At 37.3% G+C, this 18364-nt stretch overlaps 2 protein-coding genes across 4 annotated transcripts in view; one reads left to right on the top strand and one right to left on the bottom strand.

The window, feature by feature from the left end:
* LOC139969866 (autophagy-related protein 13-like) overlaps window positions 1–8297 on the top strand; it is a 72814-nt gene extending 64517 nt beyond the window's left edge. For all 3 annotated transcript variants that reach the window (XM_071975212.1, XM_071975211.1, XM_071975210.1), the window contains exons 5-11: window positions 289–526; window positions 1448–1643; window positions 2129–2275; window positions 2406–2538; window positions 3239–3457; window positions 4855–4971; window positions 6339–8297. In XM_071975212.1, the coding sequence (XP_071831313.1) occupies window positions 289–526; window positions 1448–1643; window positions 2129–2275; window positions 2406–2538; window positions 3239–3457; window positions 4855–4971; window positions 6339–6446 (1158 nt within the window). In that variant the 3' untranslated portion in view covers window positions 6447–8297. The remainder of the gene's footprint in view (window positions 1–288; window positions 527–1447; window positions 1644–2128; window positions 2276–2405; window positions 2539–3238; window positions 3458–4854; window positions 4972–6338) is intronic.
* Window positions 6751–18361, bottom strand: LOC139969865 (FERRY endosomal RAB5 effector complex subunit 3-like). Its single transcript, XM_071975209.1, has 13 exons — window positions 18069–18361; window positions 16607–16755; window positions 16199–16380; window positions 15224–15323; window positions 14910–15031; window positions 14107–14204; window positions 13068–13152; window positions 12751–12872; window positions 11682–11816; window positions 11034–11105; window positions 10318–10520; window positions 9199–9330; window positions 6751–7759 (listed from the first exon to the last, which is right to left on the bottom strand). The coding sequence occupies exons 1-13, from the start codon at window positions 18223–18225 to the stop codon at window positions 7670–7672; spliced, it is 1647 nt and encodes a 548-aa protein (XP_071831310.1). The 5' UTR covers window positions 18226–18361; the 3' UTR covers window positions 6751–7669.
* Between the last annotated feature and the right edge of the window lie 3 nt (window positions 18362–18364).

The following is an 18364-nucleotide window of genomic DNA, read 5'->3' as shown; positions in this document are numbered from 1 at the left end:
CATGTGGATGTCTAAGCTAAAGTGAAGTGGTATTGTGCCAATATTGTTTTGTTTTATTAACTATTCTCAACTTTGAAATATTCTTTTTTCTTTGTGATATCATTATATAACAGAGTTTCAAAAGTATTTTATTTTGAATCAGTTATTATACATATGAACTGTGTGTGTAAGCTTCTGTTGTACTTTCACCATTCCTGGATAATAAAGAAATAACTCCAGAAACTGGAATATGACAGCAACGATCAAAATATTGAATCTATACACAGTTTGGTGTTGTATATTTTGCAGGGTGACAAGATGGTCCTAGAGTCATGGAATTTAAGTTACTCTGATGTGAAAGACCCACTGGCTAAAGTCCACTATGTTGTCTACACTAGGATGGGTCTGATACTTAAGTCAATCTTCTGCATTACAAGGTCAATACCAGCCTACAAAATAGCTAGGAGACAGACATTTAGTGATTATAAAATTTTATCCAGTATCTACGTCGGTGATGGAAAGGGGAAGCTATCCAGCCTTGGACAAGGTCAGTATTTATGTCTAGTTTCCACTAATCTCTTTGTAATCTCAAAAGGACTTTAAGAAATAATCAAAATCAAAATGAAAATAAACGAAAACTGTTAGCACACTGTTTATCCACTAAAGAGCCTGTGTAAGAGAATGTGTAAAAGTAAGTGGGCCTGACGCTTTGATCCTAGCAGGATCTTCTTCAGAGCTTTAAAGAAAGCATAATAATAAAGTCATCAAATATTTTGTTGGGGCTTGTTTGCCTTTTAATCTTGCTTGTGTTAAAGCAAAGGTAAGGATTATCAGTGTTGCCTGAGCCAAGTATGTTTGGAAAGCCTGAAATGGCAAAATATGATCAAAATTATAAACTTGTCTAGTTTCTACCATGAGGATCAATTTTCTTTCGGAAATGAAGAATTGTTTTTGAAAATTAGACCCTCTACTGAAAGTGTTTTTAAGAAATCTTTGAATCGTTTCTGAATGTTTGTCACATGAATGAGATGTCTGTGCTCCAAGAGATTGTTATTTTAAAGAAATGATAAGAAAAATAAATTTTTGTGGTCAATGATACAGACTTCCTTGTTAAGCACCTCCTACAACCACCACCTTACTCCAACAACTTGTTATTACTAAGGAATTATCTAAAACATTGAGAAATTTTGTAATGGACTTAATGTTTGTCGTATATGATAAAGATGTCTGTGATGAGATATGAACCCCCCCCCCCCCTTTCTGGCTTGTTAATAAATCCCAATATTTTTGCACTTATCTCTCATGCCCTCATTTCATTCACTAAATTTTTGACAAATGGATTTATTAAATTTCTTTCAACTTTGAAATAACACTTTGTATCCTCACCCCATGATATTGTGTAATGCACCTTTCTAAACAGTGAAGCTGATAGTTGTATGAAACTATGAACACTCTCTCTCTTTGATAGATTTCCAGGTAATGCAGATAGGAGTTGTCCCCACCCCAAGGGGAACGTTGACCCTATCTGTCGCATATAGAACAAACCTCGCTATGTCAGTACAACAGCTGAGTTCATCGGCTGTCTCACCTGTTGTAGTTTCTGACAACCATTTTAGTAAGAGTCCCCAGAAACATCTCACCCCTGCAATGATGAAGGTCCCAAGGTAGGTATACTTTACTTTATCTATTAATAACAGCAACTTGTAACAAGTGCTGTCAAAATGTGTAGCACATTAAACAGGATTACAAGTGAGCAACAGCAGGAGTGTTAAAACATGAACTTATACGTTAAAATGTTTGTCCATTCTCTAATACTTTGTACATTCATTCATTGTTTGTAGAGTAGGTCAAAATCAAGAATTCCGCAATGATTTATAGTTATAAATGAAGAAAACCATAAGATATATATATATATATATATATATATATATATATATATATGTATATATATATATATATATAAATATATATATATAAATATAAAATTATATCAAAATCCACTCCTACACCTTTGGAATTCAGAAATCAATTCATGAATCATGCTTTGAGAACATTTGTTGTAAGAGTTAAGATACAAATTGGATTTACAAACAGAATTGTAACGTCACTAGACCAAGACATGATGGTCTTGTTTTTTTTTCATCATTAGTGTTGCTCAGTCTGAATCTAGTATGATAGATGATTCCCAAGAGATGTGGTCTAGTCTAAGGTCTTCATCGCCATCGATGGCCAACAGTTCATCAAACGGAAGACCCGTAGTGTCCTCCAGATTAGAAGGAAGCAATAAGAAATCTAAGTAAGTATTCACTGGTACTCACTGCCTTCATACTAAGAGTATTATATGGTCCTTTGGTTGGTTTGGCAGTCACCTGTTTTAGCTTTTTAGTTTACTACTTGATCCAGTTTTACGTTTTCTTTTTCTTCAGAGACTTGCAAAAATCCTCATCAAATCCCATCTCAGCCATTGGAAATGATGCCTTTGTAAACCTCTCATCATCTCCCATCTCAATCCGTAAACATCTAGGAGCATTTGCTAGTGAACCATCCTTACCACAACAGGTATTTAAACAGAACTTGTTGTTCATCACAATGTTATCGTTTTTTAGATTTTTAAGTCGTGCATTCTGCTGCAGCACCTCATTGGATTTTCCCTCTGAATGTACTCATTTTGAAAGTTTGCTCCAAACTTTTGTCGACCAACTGTTTCCCCTTACCCTGCCCGTGCTGCCCATCGTTGTCCCCCTTACTTCTGGCTGTCCATCTCAATGCATTCTCATTGTCTCCGTCCTCTCATTCTATTGTCTCTCTCCTTTCATTCTGTTGTCTCTGTCCTTTCATTCTATTGTCTCTGTCCTTTCATTCTATTGTCTCTGTCCTTTCATTCTATTGTCTCTGTCCTCTCATTCTATTGTCTCTGTCCTTTCATTCTATTGTCTCCGTCCTTTCATTCTGTTGTTTCTGTCTTTTCATTCTATTGTCTCTGTCCTTTCATTCTATTGTCCCTGTCCTTTCATTCTATTGTCTGTCCTTTCATTTTATTGTCCCTGTCCTTTCATTCTATTGTCCCTGTCCTTTCGTTCTATTGTCTCTGTCCTTTCATTCTATTGTCTCTGTCCTTTCATTCTATTGTCTCTGTCCTTTCATTATATTGTCTGTCCTTTCATTCTATTGTCTGTCCTTTCATTTTATTGTCCCTGTCCTTTCATTCTATTGTCTCTCTCCTTTCATTCTATTGTCTCTGTCCTTTCATTCTACCCAGCTTGACATAGATCTTGTGCCTGAGGACACTCCTTTTGAGAGTTTACTTCAAGCAGCAAATAAACCAAGACAAACTCAACAACCAGGACCACCAGATGAGGTTGATCAAGGATCCAGTGAGGACCAAACCAGGGGACTACCTGGTTCAGACTCCCAGGTCTCTGATAAGTCATCTAGCAGCCAAATATCTGATGTGGAAGACTTTGTAATGGTCGATTTGGTGAGCTCCCAATTATCCTGATGTGTTAATAAGTTTTCTTTATATACTGTACTTTCATGTTATGTTTCAGAGCCCTTGAACTGACAGTATGAGCAGTAAGAACTGTTAATACTGTCAGTACGAGTCCTTTGAAGCATGATACAAGAGAACAGTATAGAGTGGTGTAAAACATTAGAGTCAGGAACTGTTCATACTGTCAGTACGAGTGCTTTGAAGCACGATACGAGAGAACAGTATAGAGTGGTGTAAAGCATTAGAGTCAGAGAAAGGTCAGGAACTGTTCATACTGTCAGTACGAGTGCTTTGAAGCATGATATGAGAGAACAGTATAGAGTGGTGTAAAGCATTAGAGTCAGAGAAAGGTTAGGAACTGTTCATACTGTCAGTACGAGTGCTTTGAAGCATGATACGAGAGACAGTATAGAGTGGTGTAAAGCATTAGACAGAGTCAGGAACTGTTTATACTGTCAGTACGACTGCTTTGAAGCATGATATGAGAGAACAGTATATAGTGGTATTAGCATTAGAATCAGAGAAAGGTTAGGAACTGTTCATACTGTCAGTACGACTGCTTTGCAGCATGGTTTGAGATAACAGTATATAGTGGTATTAGCATTAGAATCAGAGGAAGGTTAGGAACTGTTCATACTGTCAGTATGAGTGCTTTGAAGCATGGTATGAGATAACAGTATATAGCATTTGAATCAGATAAAGGTTAGGAACTGTTCATTCTAGCAGTAGAAGTGTACGTATAGTCAAGAGCTGATCTACAGTAGCAATGGAAAGTTGTATGAAAGTGCTGTGATGAACAAAATTGTATATACTCTTGAAAAATGTATTGCATATTCAGTGTTCCCAGTCGATGGTAATTACTAATAAAATAAATTCCTTTTCCAATATCTATGAAGTAAAAAAAGATTATAATAGAAAAGATTAGTAACCTCATAATATGTGTGATGTGAAGTTGTGAACTATTCAAAGATTCTTGTTTTGTTCACAGTAACATCATGGCAGCTTTTGTATCAATTCATTTCTGTCATTTCATTTTACTCTGTACTAATTGGGCAGTATTTGCACTTATGATTAACAGTTGTGTTTGATAATATATGTGATGGGAACTATGAAAAGATTCTTGTTTCGTTCACAGTAACATCATGGCAGCTTTCGTAACAATTCATTTCACTTCAGTCTAACTGTATTAATTGGGCAGTATTTGCACTTATTTGTTTCTTCCATGATTAACAGTTATATTTTTGTAACAGTATTCTCAGGATCACTTTGTATCTATTGTAGCATCCTCAGTAAAATATATTAGCTCCTCCATGATCCATGACATAATCAATATTCTTTTGCTTAAAAGAAATGAAGATATTGAATTGAAATTGTTTCTTTTACAGCATCCAGCGTTTGCAAAATCTGATTCTTCGTCAGACCTTGCTAACTTCTACCTGACTTTCCAATCCGCACCAGAACTGGAGCTATTCAAGGATCAGCCAACCCTTGGAGAAGTTTTGGTGAGTAGTGAATATTCATAACGACTTTAAGGGTGTTAAGACTCACGCAAAAAGAAACGTCTAATGCCGGTAATCTGACCTAGTTTCGAATGAGGTGTAACAGAAGTGTTAGACACCACCATCGATCCCAGAAAATACACACACACAGCTTCCTACCATCGGTAATTAGACATCGGTAATTAGTGTACAGTCAGTACATACGGCTGCGGTCAAGACCCACAGCACAGTGTACAAACGATACAGCGATGGACATCTCAGGTCCAGCTAAAGATAACAAGGTATCATGTTTCATTACTGTCTGCAAAAACTTCACTTGCAAGCAACGGAAGTTAACTTTTTCAGATGGCCGCACACGGTTTGGGGCGAGTCTTCAATGCCTTTAAAATACCAATCACATTCATTGGTAGGTGAATACACATCATGCTAGAGTGAAGTGCATTGCTTGATCAAGCAGTTCCAGTTTGCTTATTTCTGTACTTTCATGGAGCTTGAATATATAGCATCGACAAATTGCTACTCAAGGGTACTTTTCGACATCAGAACCATTTTACTTTTGGGTATTTCATTCTACACCAAATTTTGTGCTTTTACTGATGTTAGACAAACAATGGATTGGAGTAAAAGGGGCAAGGAGGAAGATTAGGAGAGGAGGAGAAGGGTGTGTGCCGGGATCATATGCTAAGTACCAGAAAATTTAAGCATGTTCTCTCACAGTGTTTCTTCATCCTGTCAGGCCAGGAAGCCTGAGCAACAATAGCATAGCTTTAATTTGTACAGCTCTCCCTACTTATTTCCTCTCCCCCAACCTCCCTTTCCTCTCTCAAAAACTCAGACAGCCACTCTGATTGTTGTCAGTAGGTCTTGATTGGATATAGATTAGTCATGCTAAGGTTCTTCTTTTCACAAACTTGGTGATCTGAATTAAAGGCATCGAAGACTCACCCCAAACCGCGTGTCGCCATCTGAAAAAGTTAACTTTCTGTTGCTTGCAAGTTTTTTTTCGTGTCCCTACAAAATGCAGAATTAATGAAACGTGATACCTTGCTATCTTTTATCTAGACTTGAGATGTCCATTGCTGCTATGTGCACTGTGTTGTGGGTATTGACCGTAGCTGCATGTATTGACTGTGTACTAGTGGTAGCAAGCTGTGTGTGTATTTTCTGGGATCGATAGTGGTGTCTAACACTTCTGTTACACCTCATTCAAACCACCTCATTCATTACTGGCATGAGATGTTTCTTTATGCTGGAGTCTTCAATGTCTTAAAGTAGAAATGTGGAATTATGAGGAATCTGTTGGAATCCCTTGGGCTGCTCCTGCTTATGACCGGTTGTTTGATGTTTTATTTTTGTCATTCTATGCATAGGACAAACACATTCCAGAGCAACTTAAACTATACGAGCAAAATGTTCAGGAGTTTGATGATCTCGTGGAAAGTTTACGAGTGGATGACGACGGGACAGATAGTAACTGATGGAGGTCTGTAGCTGTTGGTAATGTGCAATTAAAGTCGCCAGTTATGTGCAATGGAACGTGATCGACGAATGGAAACAGATGTTCTGCCCTCTAATACAAGAAGAGGTTATCTGTTAGTAGGTCGAGAAAACAGACACTATGTTGTGTTCAAAGTTCAAACTTTAAAACTGCTGACATGTAGTTGGATGTACAGTTCATTCACAAAGTGTGTCACTTTGTAAAAAGAAATTACAAAGAATTGGGGGTAGTGAAGCAAACCTTCAAATTGTTAGGATTAAAAGATGAAAAAGAGATGGAAGGCATTATATATCAAGTAGATTTATTTGAGATGGTATCATAGTGTTGGCATAAACATATGCTTACATTCATTGTAATATAGATATATATAGATGTAGGACTGTGAATGCCATTTGTCGTTCCAAAATTGAGAAAAGTTTGAAGTGCTGAAATTATCCCTTTGAAATTGCTGTGAGAGAATCAAAAGAGGACAGGGTATACTTGATGAGGAAATAATCTCTAGCTGCTGGTCATGTCTTCCATCCATGAGACTCAACCGGTCATTTTTAACTTCAGGAGATTTTCTCTTGAAGCACTATTTTGTGTTTTTCTCAACAATTTGTCCAAATCCACCAATATTCACTGGAATAGAACCAACTAAGATACTCTCTAAGACAGGTTCATCAATGTTAATGTATTATGAGTGAGTAATAACTTAGTTTCAATAGTCTTGATCTGACCAATCAATGGGATCACAGTTAGTTACAGACACTGCCAATTCTGATGTGGAAAGTTATTAATTCTGCTTTTATGCCTTCATTTGATCATTGCTTTGTTTAGGATCGAAACGTCAGGCCAACTTACTTTTACACATTCTCCTACACAGGCTCTCTTGTGGATAAGCAGTTTGCTAATAGTTTTATTTGATTTTGCTTTGTTTTCAGTAAGCAGTTACCACATTAACCCTCATCTTCTTTTGTCACAAGGTGTTCAATGTATTTCTCCATTGCATTGATCTTGCAAGTGGTCCCAAATGAGCTGCAGTCTTCTGTCACAGTATAAGGTTCCAATCATATGATCAATTCTTTAATAGCTTTGATATTACAGGCATTCCCAAGGTAGGCTAACCCAAATCACTCGCATTGTCTTGAGAAGAAACAGATCATTGAAGTTTCTTAGGATGAATTCAGTGTTCACTGTTCCGTCCACAGATCTGCACTCATTTCACCGATGAGTTAGGTCTAGAGAACGGCTAAGTGTAAATCTTGTTGGCACTAGTTCACTGAGAGTTGTAAACAGCTCCTCAGAAATACCCTGAATAGGAAGTCAATATAAATAAGAACTGATTGGTCGGCTGGCAAAGAGGAAGAGCGATGTTTTCTTGCAAGGCAAAGTTATTACTACTCTTAACACTCTGCCATAAAAAGTATCCATAGAAAGTGTGCCATCATTAGAGAAAAGAATGTTTGAAGGAAATTACCTACCAAATTCATCAATATTTCGTTTTAAGTACAAAAATTATTGGATGACCATGTTTTTAAGACAATGCAAAGCTTGATAGTTTAAAAATGATAACAAAATTAAGTTTTATGTAAACTACTAAACTTGTAACAAATGTAAGTTTTAAGTGGGTCATAATTGAACTCACAATGCTACATTAAATCATGGTGCATATTTTGACACATTTTCATACATGGGAATAAATTTGTATATAAGTTATAACCATATTTTTGAAGAAAGTTGCTGACCTCTGATAAAATAACCTATCAAGGTACATAGTAGTTGTTGTTATATTAATATTTCTATACTAAGACTTATGAAATTTGAATAAAATTCAACTAAACTAAAACAATATTTGCATTCAGTTGTTTTTATTTTTTCTCAACATGGTGTTGGGCTGTTTAAAGACCAGTCCAGATCTGTGAGCCCATACAGTACAGTAGCACAAATAAAATATTGACCAGCGGCAGGAATTCATTATCCATGAATTAATTGTAGTAATTAACAATGACAATAAAACCAGTATACGGTATCAAGCCATTTTGTCAAGTCATGCAGAGAAAAAGCTGAATCGTTTAATGTTCTTTACAAAACCACATTTTAGAAATTAAATATAGGCACACAAAAGACATCTTCCCTTGAGGATGTGGGTTATAAATGTTAATGCAAAGCATACAAAAGATCTGGCATGCTGAACTAACTGATCGTCACAACCTATGCCTAGTTTTTCCTTGAACAACTTAATAGGTACGACAGACTACTTTTGGGTACTTGTTTTTCACTACTTTGATATTTCAAAGTGGTGGGTGGGGGGGGGGGTTGGAAGTCTCATACCTTGCATATCTCTGTCCCGCAAAAATGCTACAAGGACGAGGTGGTTATGACGTTAAGATGCAGAAGATTTCCAGCATTTTGTATAGAGCGATAAATTTCAGCCACAGGAATATCCCTTTGGCTAAGGCATCGGACTTGTGATCCAAGGATTGCTGGTTCGATTCATGCCTAGTTCATTACGTTGTGTCCTTGATGCTTTATCTCACTTGCCATTCCACCCAGGGGTTAAATGGGTACTTCTAAGGTAACTTGTCATCGGGCGCAGTATATAACTGCTGCCGACTGGAGGGATTGTCTCTGGGACAGGTTATCATTGACCAGGGGAAATATAACATATGTAAAGCGCTTTGAGACCTATCGCTGGTTTAAAGCGCTATATAAAAGTCAAATATTATTATTATTAAGCATAAGTTTCTTACCCTCGGTACAACAAATTGGATCGTCCTGGTCTCTGCCCCGTCAGTTCTTCCTGATGTCATCTCGATCATAAATCCCTTCACACACTTGAACACCAGCTCTGCTCTCTTATAACACCACTGTATCGTCATTTCCTGCAAGAATTTAACATGTGTGTCATTTGCTAACAGTTTTATTCCAAATTCGGTACAAGTGATGCGCCTGTTACCTTTTGTACCAAGGGTATGCAACAATGTTTGTACTAGTTCCTTTGGTAGGTCAAAGCTTTGGAACTACCTTCCTATCCCTATCCGCAAAACCACCAACATTCATATGTTCAAAGGTCCCGTAAAGTGAACCTTTTGTACCATGGGTACGCAACAAATTTTGTACTAGATGGTTAGTTCCTTTGGTAGGTCAAAAGTTTGGAACTCCCTTCCTATCCCTATCCGCAAGTCCACCAACATTCATAGGTTCAAAGGTCCCGTGAAACACATGTTCTCTTCTAATATCATTGAATTTATAATAAAGTTGATATTTAAGTTTTTGTCTTGTTTTTATCTGCTTCTCACCAGCCCACTTGTGGGCATCACCATAGAATAGTTACACAAATACCTTATTCTTTAGATCTATCTATAACTTAAACACTCTTATTTGAAGCCTTTATAACATTCTAGAAGCATTGCAAAAGCATGCTGTACTTTTCTGCATGAAATATCACCCGCCAAGTGCAAACCCACACTGGATGAACTCCTAATAAAATCATGCTGTAACTGTTACTTAAAACCTGAGGCAACGGAAGAGGTTCACTATTGAAGACGGGGGTTAGAGGGAACTAAAGTTGACACCTGGAGAGGTGTCCAAGAAGAGGATGTTTGAGGTGATGGATTTTCCCTCCCCTTTAAGAAAATTTTATTTGGGTAAGAAGTTTTAGATATATATAAATATGTATAAATATATGTGTGTGTATATATATATATATATATTATATATATATTATATATATATATATATATATTCGACCAGAAGTGACACACTGTGTTATATATATATATATATAAACAAACATCTCCCTGGACTATGGTTCTAGGAAGATGAGTACCAAGCTGAAGTGGGGGAGATGAAGGATGATGTTTACTCACCTCATGCATCTCATAGACTAGCAGGAGAGGAATTGTTATGGTGTAGATATCAAAGTACACTGCAATCTTGAGGATGTTTCTGAGGGCCAGTAAGACAGGATGTGTCCCGCAGTGTGTGTTGTCCCTTGTACTGTCATCAGAGACAAGATGGAACACTAAATGGACTTGCGATAGATTGGAATGTCTCGTAATGTAAAAATCACCTGAAAATTAAATCATTAGAAGTATATAAACGCTTCAACATGTGAGGCAGGATATAGAGGCTTGTGGAAAGAGGGGGCGTTGGGAGGAGGAAGAGGGGCAAAGTAGTTAAGGACGTAAACATTTCATTATAAAATTTAAGTATAATTTTCTTAATATTAGTTTCTGTTTATTTTTCTTGGGCCACTAAACTTCACAAGCTGTTTTACTTTGTTTACAAGTCATTCTCACAAAATACTTCTTTGGGGTAAAGTATGATACGTTTTATTAAATTAGATGAATTGATGAATCTGAACAGTTAAAGAGTCGTTTCCTCAAAAACTAAAAGAGGTCTAGACACACAACCTGGACTGATGGCAGTGGTTTTAAAATGTCTCCAACTTATTAAAATTAGAATCATGACTAAAGTCATCCCTTTAAATGTCAAGTAGATACATGTTCAGATAATATTTGGCTACATGTATTTTGAGGTGCAGGAAGTATAACACGTAGCATAGAAACACAAACGAACTGACCTGTCTGTAAATTAGTTGAAATCTCCTCATTACTTGAGTTTGATGAACCCTCAGAAGAATTATCTTGGGATCCTACAAAAGCCAAGGAAGTGAAGGGAAAAAAATATCAGTCAGATGGATAGAATTGTAGTAATTTTTCCTTCTTTTCTTGTGGAGGTGCACTATTACCTAAACAAATTTGCGGAAAATTACAACACACAATTTGAATGCAGAAAGAAATATTTGGGTATGAACAAGAATCAGAGACCTTAGATTTACAACAACTGATATGTATGCATTCTCCTCACATTAGCTTCACTAAGAACAGTCAATAATCCTGCTAGGTACTGGGATAATTCTCTTTTGCACTTACATTTTTATTTAATTTTTTTATTATTTTTTATCTTTTGAGAGCCGCCCCATCACCATTCTATTCCTTTCTTTTAGATGCAACTATTAACAAAGTATATTTAATGAGAATAATTTCAGTATTATGATCCAAATAGATTCTTGTTGAGACAGTGTGCTTTAACAAAGCTGGGTTATTGTTAGATCAACAGTAAACAACATAAAGCCATTTATTGCCATTATATCAGAAGAGCCGATGTTGTCACCACTGGTGGTGAGGTAGCTAGAAGGGGTAAGGATGGGGGGGGGTGGGGCATTTACCTCTATCCCTCTCATCTGCTTTGTGTGCTTTCCTCAGTACATTCCCCTTGTGAACTGCTTGTTGTACTACACGCAGCTGGGTGTCCATGTCAGGGAAATGAAAATCTGTCGACTGTTGGCAAATGCTAGCAAATTCTGTCAATAAAATTGATAAAGACATTTACTTAATACGCAATTGTTATCAATTATCGACACTATTTAGCTGTATTTTTCAACTTTCTTGACATCTGTGTGGGACCTATAAACAATGCGTTTACAAACTGGACTCACCTTTCTAGATGCCGGTGCACAAGGCTGCCTACATTTCTTGATGCAAGCATATGAAGCTGGACTCACCTTTCTAGATGCTGGTGCACAAAGAGACCTACATTTCTTGATGTAAGTATTTAAAGCTGGACTTACCTTTCTTGATGCTGGTGCACAAGGGGACCTACATTTCTTGATGCAAGCATATGAAGCTGGACTCACCTTTCTAGATGCTGGTGCACAAGGAGACCTACATTTCTTGATGTAAGTATTTAAAGCTGGACTCACCTTTCTTGATTCAAGTATATAAAGCTGGACTCACCTTTCTAGATGCTGGTGCACAAGGGGACCTACATTTCTTGATGCAAGCATATGAAGCTGGACTCACCTTTCTAGATGCTGGTGCACAAGGAGACCTACATTTCTTGATGTAAGTATTTAAAGCTGGACTCACCTTTCTTGATTCAAGTATATAAAGCTGGACTCACCTTTCTAGATGCTGGTGCACAAGGGGACCTACATTTCTTGATGCAAGTTTATTTCACTAGACTCATCTTTCTAAATGCTTGTGCACAAGGTGACCTACATTTCTTGATGCAAGCATATGAAGCTGGACTCACCTTTCTAGATGCTGGTGCACAAGGAGACCTACATTTCTTGATGTAAGTATTTAAAGCTGGACTCACCTTTCTTGATTCAAGTATTTAAAGCTGGACTCACCTTTCTAGATGCAAGTATATATAAAGCTGGACTTACCTTTCTTGATTCCTGTGCACAAAGTGACCTACATTTTCTTGATGCAAGTAAATTTCACTGGACTCACCTTTCTTGATTCCTGTGTATGAGCTGACTCTATCATCCACCAGAAGAACTAAAGCCGACAAAGAGTTAGAATACAGCGACATTGCCGACTGGAGTCTTTGCGGCTGTGGCATTAATCTTCCTCTGAAAGAATTCACAAGAACATTTATAAAAAGTTACTTACACTTTTTTTGTAAAAGAAAACCATTTCTTGTTTACACTGTAAGAAACTCACACAACTATGGCTCAATGAAAATCATATTTAGACTCGATAAGTCTTCAGCCTATGAACATGGCACACACCCAATTGACATTAACCCTGATTATAATATAACTTACCCTGATCGGCTAGGTCTGTGTCTACAAAGGTCCAGCACATCCATACTCATTAGCCGTAGATTGTAGATTGTTTTCAGCTGAGAACCTGTGCATCAGTAAAAAGACATCCTTTATATGAAACTTTGGTTAGCAATATCTTAGCTAGACTATTGTCATGCATAACAAGGATTATCTGGTGTAGTAATTGCAAAGGGAAAAGACAAAACTCTCCCAACAGTTCTTAATAATAATAATCAGCAGTTTATTTGTACGACGCTTAAGCGACCACAAACGTGGGAGAAGCCTACAAGGGCTTTAAGGATTACAACTTACACATCAGGTGGCTTCCAATTCAACTCATATTTGGAATCTTTTCAATTTAGAAAGTCATATCAGATGGGAAAACGGTAGATTGCTGCTGGATGAAAAACCCACCTTACTATGACTCAGTCGGGTATAGAACCAGGAACATCCCAATTGTTAAGCCTCATTGCTTCAAATGCCACCGCCTTTATCAGCTCAGCAACAGTTAATAGTCGGGTACAGATATTAGTTGATGAGAGAATCCCATCCGCATGGCCACAGTGCTCAATTCGGCTCATTAGAGCCTCAAATTTGCGTAAATTATATAAATTGGATCTTAGGCTGGTTGCATTTTATTATCAATTAAGACATCCAATTTGAAGGGTCAAAGTAATTCTATCACTTACTCTGATTCCAATTGAGTAAATCGATTCACCACTCTGTTGTAAAAATGTAGGAAATAACTTGTTTTTGTTTCCCCATTTAAAAGCTTCACATTGCTGTGGTATTATGCCATCTTGCTGTGATACCATGCCATCTTCATTTGGTACCATGCCATCTCGCTATGGTACCATACTATTTCGCTGTGGTACCATACCATCTTAATGAATATCCAATTTCTAACTTGCCCTGAGGCAAGCCTTTTCCAACAAATGGTGCAGATGTGTGTGTGTGCAATGCAATTTGATTTCTGTACCACCCACTTATGAATATTTAACAGTACTAAATACATTTTCCCTTTTTAATGCAGATTTACCTAGATTAACAGTAAAGCTTTCATTCATTCCAGGCTGTTCTACTGGCTCTGGTGTGTCCTCTACTGGAAGGGAATCAGACATAGCTCGAATCCTTTGTCTACAAGGAAATAGTATACAAACAAGGACAACATAAGATTCTGCTTTTAGTTTAGTGTCACCTTACATTCTATGTCCAATGCCATTAAACCCATCTCTAGACTCTCATTAGGCCCATCTCTAGACCACCCCTAGACTCTCCTTATTAATAGAATTCTATTAGTACTGGAGGGTAACTACATCAAAACTTTTAGGAAATACTTGTCAAGGGATGGAAATGGGACCATGATTACATGCTGGAAATGTAGAATGAGGGTTTGAAGTAGGTAAGCAATACAAAAACAAATACTTATATTGGTTCATGATTTAATCTATACAGCATAACAGTTAGAATTGACGACTCAAGCATGTGACTCACACTAGTGTTGTCAACTCCAGCAAGTGACTCACACTAGTGTTGTCAACTCCAGCAAGTGACTCACAATTGAGATGTTGTCGCCTCAAGCAAGTGACTCACATGAGAGATGTCGACTCATGAAAGTGACTCACCTTTTGGGTTGTTGACTCAAGACACATAAGTGGAGTCAACAACTCTAGTGTCAGTCAACTACTACAGTAGTAACTTACTATACACCACACCATTCACATTTACTTAAGGAAAACATGGGATTAAAGGAGTGTATTCTCAATATTAAATCATATATTTCTCCATTTTGATGTCATTTTAATAGCTACCTTATCCACCTCACAGAGCTGGTTGCCTTACCTTATACTGCTCTCTTCAGCATTATTTGTATCATTAGCTAGTTCCCGTATGTACGTCTTAAACTCCTCTCTCTGTGCTTGCTGTAAGTTCTTCAGTTCCATATCCCACTGTTGACACTCCCTCTGCAAAAATCAATATAAATTAATATCTGTTTGCAAACTTCCATATAAACTGCATCGACATCAGCCAAATTTCTTTTATTTTTTTGTCAATAAAAACAATCATAGCCCAGAAAACAATTCTGGTTTTCTGACATTACTTTAGAAAAATAAGTGAATGATTTTGTTCTGCATCTATGTACTGTTAATATTTACCTGCATATTTTCAAAGTGTCGAGCAGCCAACATGTTGACATGCTGGTCGTCATGGGTGATATCTAAGTTTTGTACCGCCTCTTCCATCTCCTGAGATTGTCTGCAGCCAAAATAAATTGTAATCGTGAAATTATCATGACAAGAATTAGTCCATTAACCATAGGTTGCATTTATTAGCTCTCTTGACCTCAACTTACTGAAACTTTATTTCTCCTGCAACAGACTGGTGAGTTTGGAAGAGTTGATTTGTTCACACCTTGCCATGTCTGCCTTGATCTGATAGTGATTTGGCTACTAGCTGTGTGAAGAGTTGCATAATAGACGAATAGGCAGCTCAACAAAGGTGTGAAGAGATGGGAATGATCACTGAGCTAACCAACTGGAAAAACCCTGCCGTTCAGTACAAACAGCAGGTTTTTGGATGCAACCTATGGCTAATGGACACTTTCACGGCATGTATCAAGGCAAACATTAAGACTATCATGAGCAAAGGATTGGGAAAGAACATTAAAATAAATGAAAGAATGCAGATAGCACCAATGAGTCAATATTGAAATATGTTTAATCAATACATTTATGATAACACATAAAACCAGCCAATACCTACACTGTATAACATGACAACTTCATTAAATAACAGCTTCAACACTGCCACCATTTCCATGTCCATGGCACTCAAAGAAAACAAACTAAATTGTATATTTGCCCATCAAATAGGCAAAACTGAGTTTTATTATATATTTCATTCCAATTTTTTTGCCTGAAGTAATGAACTTGATGTTGCTTGTTCGTTTCTTATTTTTGTTCTATTTCCATGTTTTCTCCGCAAGCCTCTCTTTATTTGATTTTTTTGCTTAGTTACACTATTCGTAATGCGATGATATTAGTGGACAATTTCAGGTACATTCTCCTTCCTTGAATGGGTGAGCAATGGTATCACAACATCGAACACAAAATACAGAACTGGAAACCTACTTTAGCTGCCGTTTTTGAATGGAACGATCTCTTTGGAAAACCACATCTTGGACAGCGACAGAATAAGTATGTTCCAGGTTAAAGAGTACTTCAAGAGCTGAAGAATGGATCAGCTTGTGGTACAGGTCAGTGAAGTCAGAACTGCCCTTTTGATCACGGTCCTGGGTGTACCCTACACACTCCTGTTACAAAATGGAAAAGGCAAAACATGTTGCAATAATTATTGTGATTCTTTCTCTTTGTTAAATATTTTGTAAAGTACTTAGAACAATTTTAGCTTTACTTTGGATCAGATTAAAAATGCAAATTATGTTCATACAAATTTCACAGAAAGTTGAATTCTTAGTAGAAAGTTTTGTTCTTTGTCATACATCAAAACTAGCCTTTAAGATCGTGAGTTAACTTTACCTGTGTGTACGCTTTTCCCCACTGATCTGCTATTTTTCCTATTTTATCATGTGCAGCGCCCTCTAATCCTTTTAGTATGCCAGAGGAACTCTCATCTTGAAGCTTGGATGTTTCTGTGAGAATAAACTTCTGAAACTCTTCAAACAAATCTGCCACAAAGAGAGAGAGGAGATAGATGATAATTCATTGATTAAAGTTTAGTTTTCACTGACCATACACCACTGGCCTTGAGTATGCTAGAAAGTTTTATTAATCTTGGATAAAAAACCCACCTTCATAGGCGTAGGAGGCGGGGGGCTGGGGGGCTGCATGCAGCCCTCCCAACCAAATTTTTTTTGTGAAAATTCGGGCAATATGCTGAGAATTTTCCGGGCACCTACTGAAAGAAGAATAATTTACAATGTTTTTTCATATTTTTTTTGTGAAAATTCGGGCAATATGCTGAGAATTTTTTCGGGCACCTACTGAAAGAAGAATAATTTACAATGTTTTTGCATATTTTTTTTGTGAAAATTCGGGCAATATGCTGAGAATTTTTCGGGCACCTACTGAAAGAAGAATAATTTGCAGTGAGTTTCAAAGGTTAAACTGATATTATTATGATCATTATTGTTGTAACGACTTCCCCAATAATTCTAACCAATATGGAAGGGTAATAACACGGAAAATGAATCCATGTTATTGGCATGTGATGTAATAACCGATGAATGCCTATATGATATGCACATCAACATGTTGACCGCAAGCGTTTTGGTTATATTTTTCGGGCAAGTCGTTACAGCCCCCCCAAATCAAATTAGGCTCCTACGCCTATGCTTACTATGACCCGGCCGGGTATTGAACCCGGAACCTCCCGATTGCTAAGCCTCATAAATTGCTTCATATGCCACCTCCTTTATATCACTCGGCCACAGCACCTGTAAGTCGTAGACACTCAGGCCTTTTTCAGTAAGCTATGCTTTCTTCCTTGGTCACGCCTCTACCACTTCCATAAATATGTTTGGTAAATGAGGCACAAACCAACAAAACATCTTTGCTCATATGACACAACTTTGTGAAGTTCAACCAACCCAAACAGCTCACATCCCCTTTAATTAAGGAACATTGACAGTACTACTTTATGCATACAATAATTTACATAGTCAGGTGTTCTATCATTCTCATATTAGAGAGCAACACTTCACATACCTTAGTTATGTACAGTTAAAATAAATGGTAAGAAGGGACTTGATCCAACCTTGGGACTAGACTATTCCATATAGGGCCTAGGCCTACTACTAAATGCATCTGTAGTGTAGTCCTTGGATACAAAAAACTAGTGACTAGCGGATGCCGTTTCTATTTCCTAGCCTATGGATAAGTCTTGCTCTTGGAAGTTGGAGTTAGACCTTGGATGAGAACTAACTTAGGCCTAGGGGCAGGCCTTAAGCTAATGTTTTCTGAATATGATACGCCTACTAACCATCCTCAACAAAACATGGTAAGTCGTGTGAACTCATTAGTCTGCCCACAAACTCCTTCGCACTGGCGGTCAGAGGAAGTATCACTGGAACAGTCAATGTGGTCACCGATGATTTCATTTTGAATGTATATTTAAATTCTCTTTCCTGGTCTGCCATGTCTTTTTGCTGGGTCGGTTTTGTCCCGTACAGTTGGACTAGTCTAGGTCTAACTTAAAATAGACATCCAAGTACCATTGACTCTGTCGTGTATCTAGGCCTAGTCGATCTATGGTTCCCCCATAAATGATTAGTGATA

Source organism: Apostichopus japonicus, chromosome 7, assembly GCF_037975245.1.
Source record: "Apostichopus japonicus isolate 1M-3 chromosome 7, ASM3797524v1, whole genome shotgun sequence".
In the NCBI taxonomy this organism is placed as follows: domain Eukaryota; kingdom Metazoa; phylum Echinodermata; class Holothuroidea; order Aspidochirotida; family Stichopodidae; genus Apostichopus; species Apostichopus japonicus.
This window is presented reverse-complemented; position numbering and strand designations above follow the sequence as displayed.

Coding starts and splice junctions, on each gene's coding strand:
- LOC139969865 (XM_071975209.1), bottom strand. CDS start 18,225: ATGGCAGACCAGGAAAGAGAATTTAAATATACATTCAAAATGAAATCA. Junction 15,032..15,223: donor GACACTTTGAAAATATGCAG/GTAAATATTAAC, acceptor TGATTTTTGCAG/AGGGAGTGTCAACAGTGGGA. Junction 12,873..13,067: donor CACAGACCTAGCCGATCAGG/GTAAGTTATATT, acceptor GAATTCTTTCAG/AGGAAGATTAATGCCACAGC.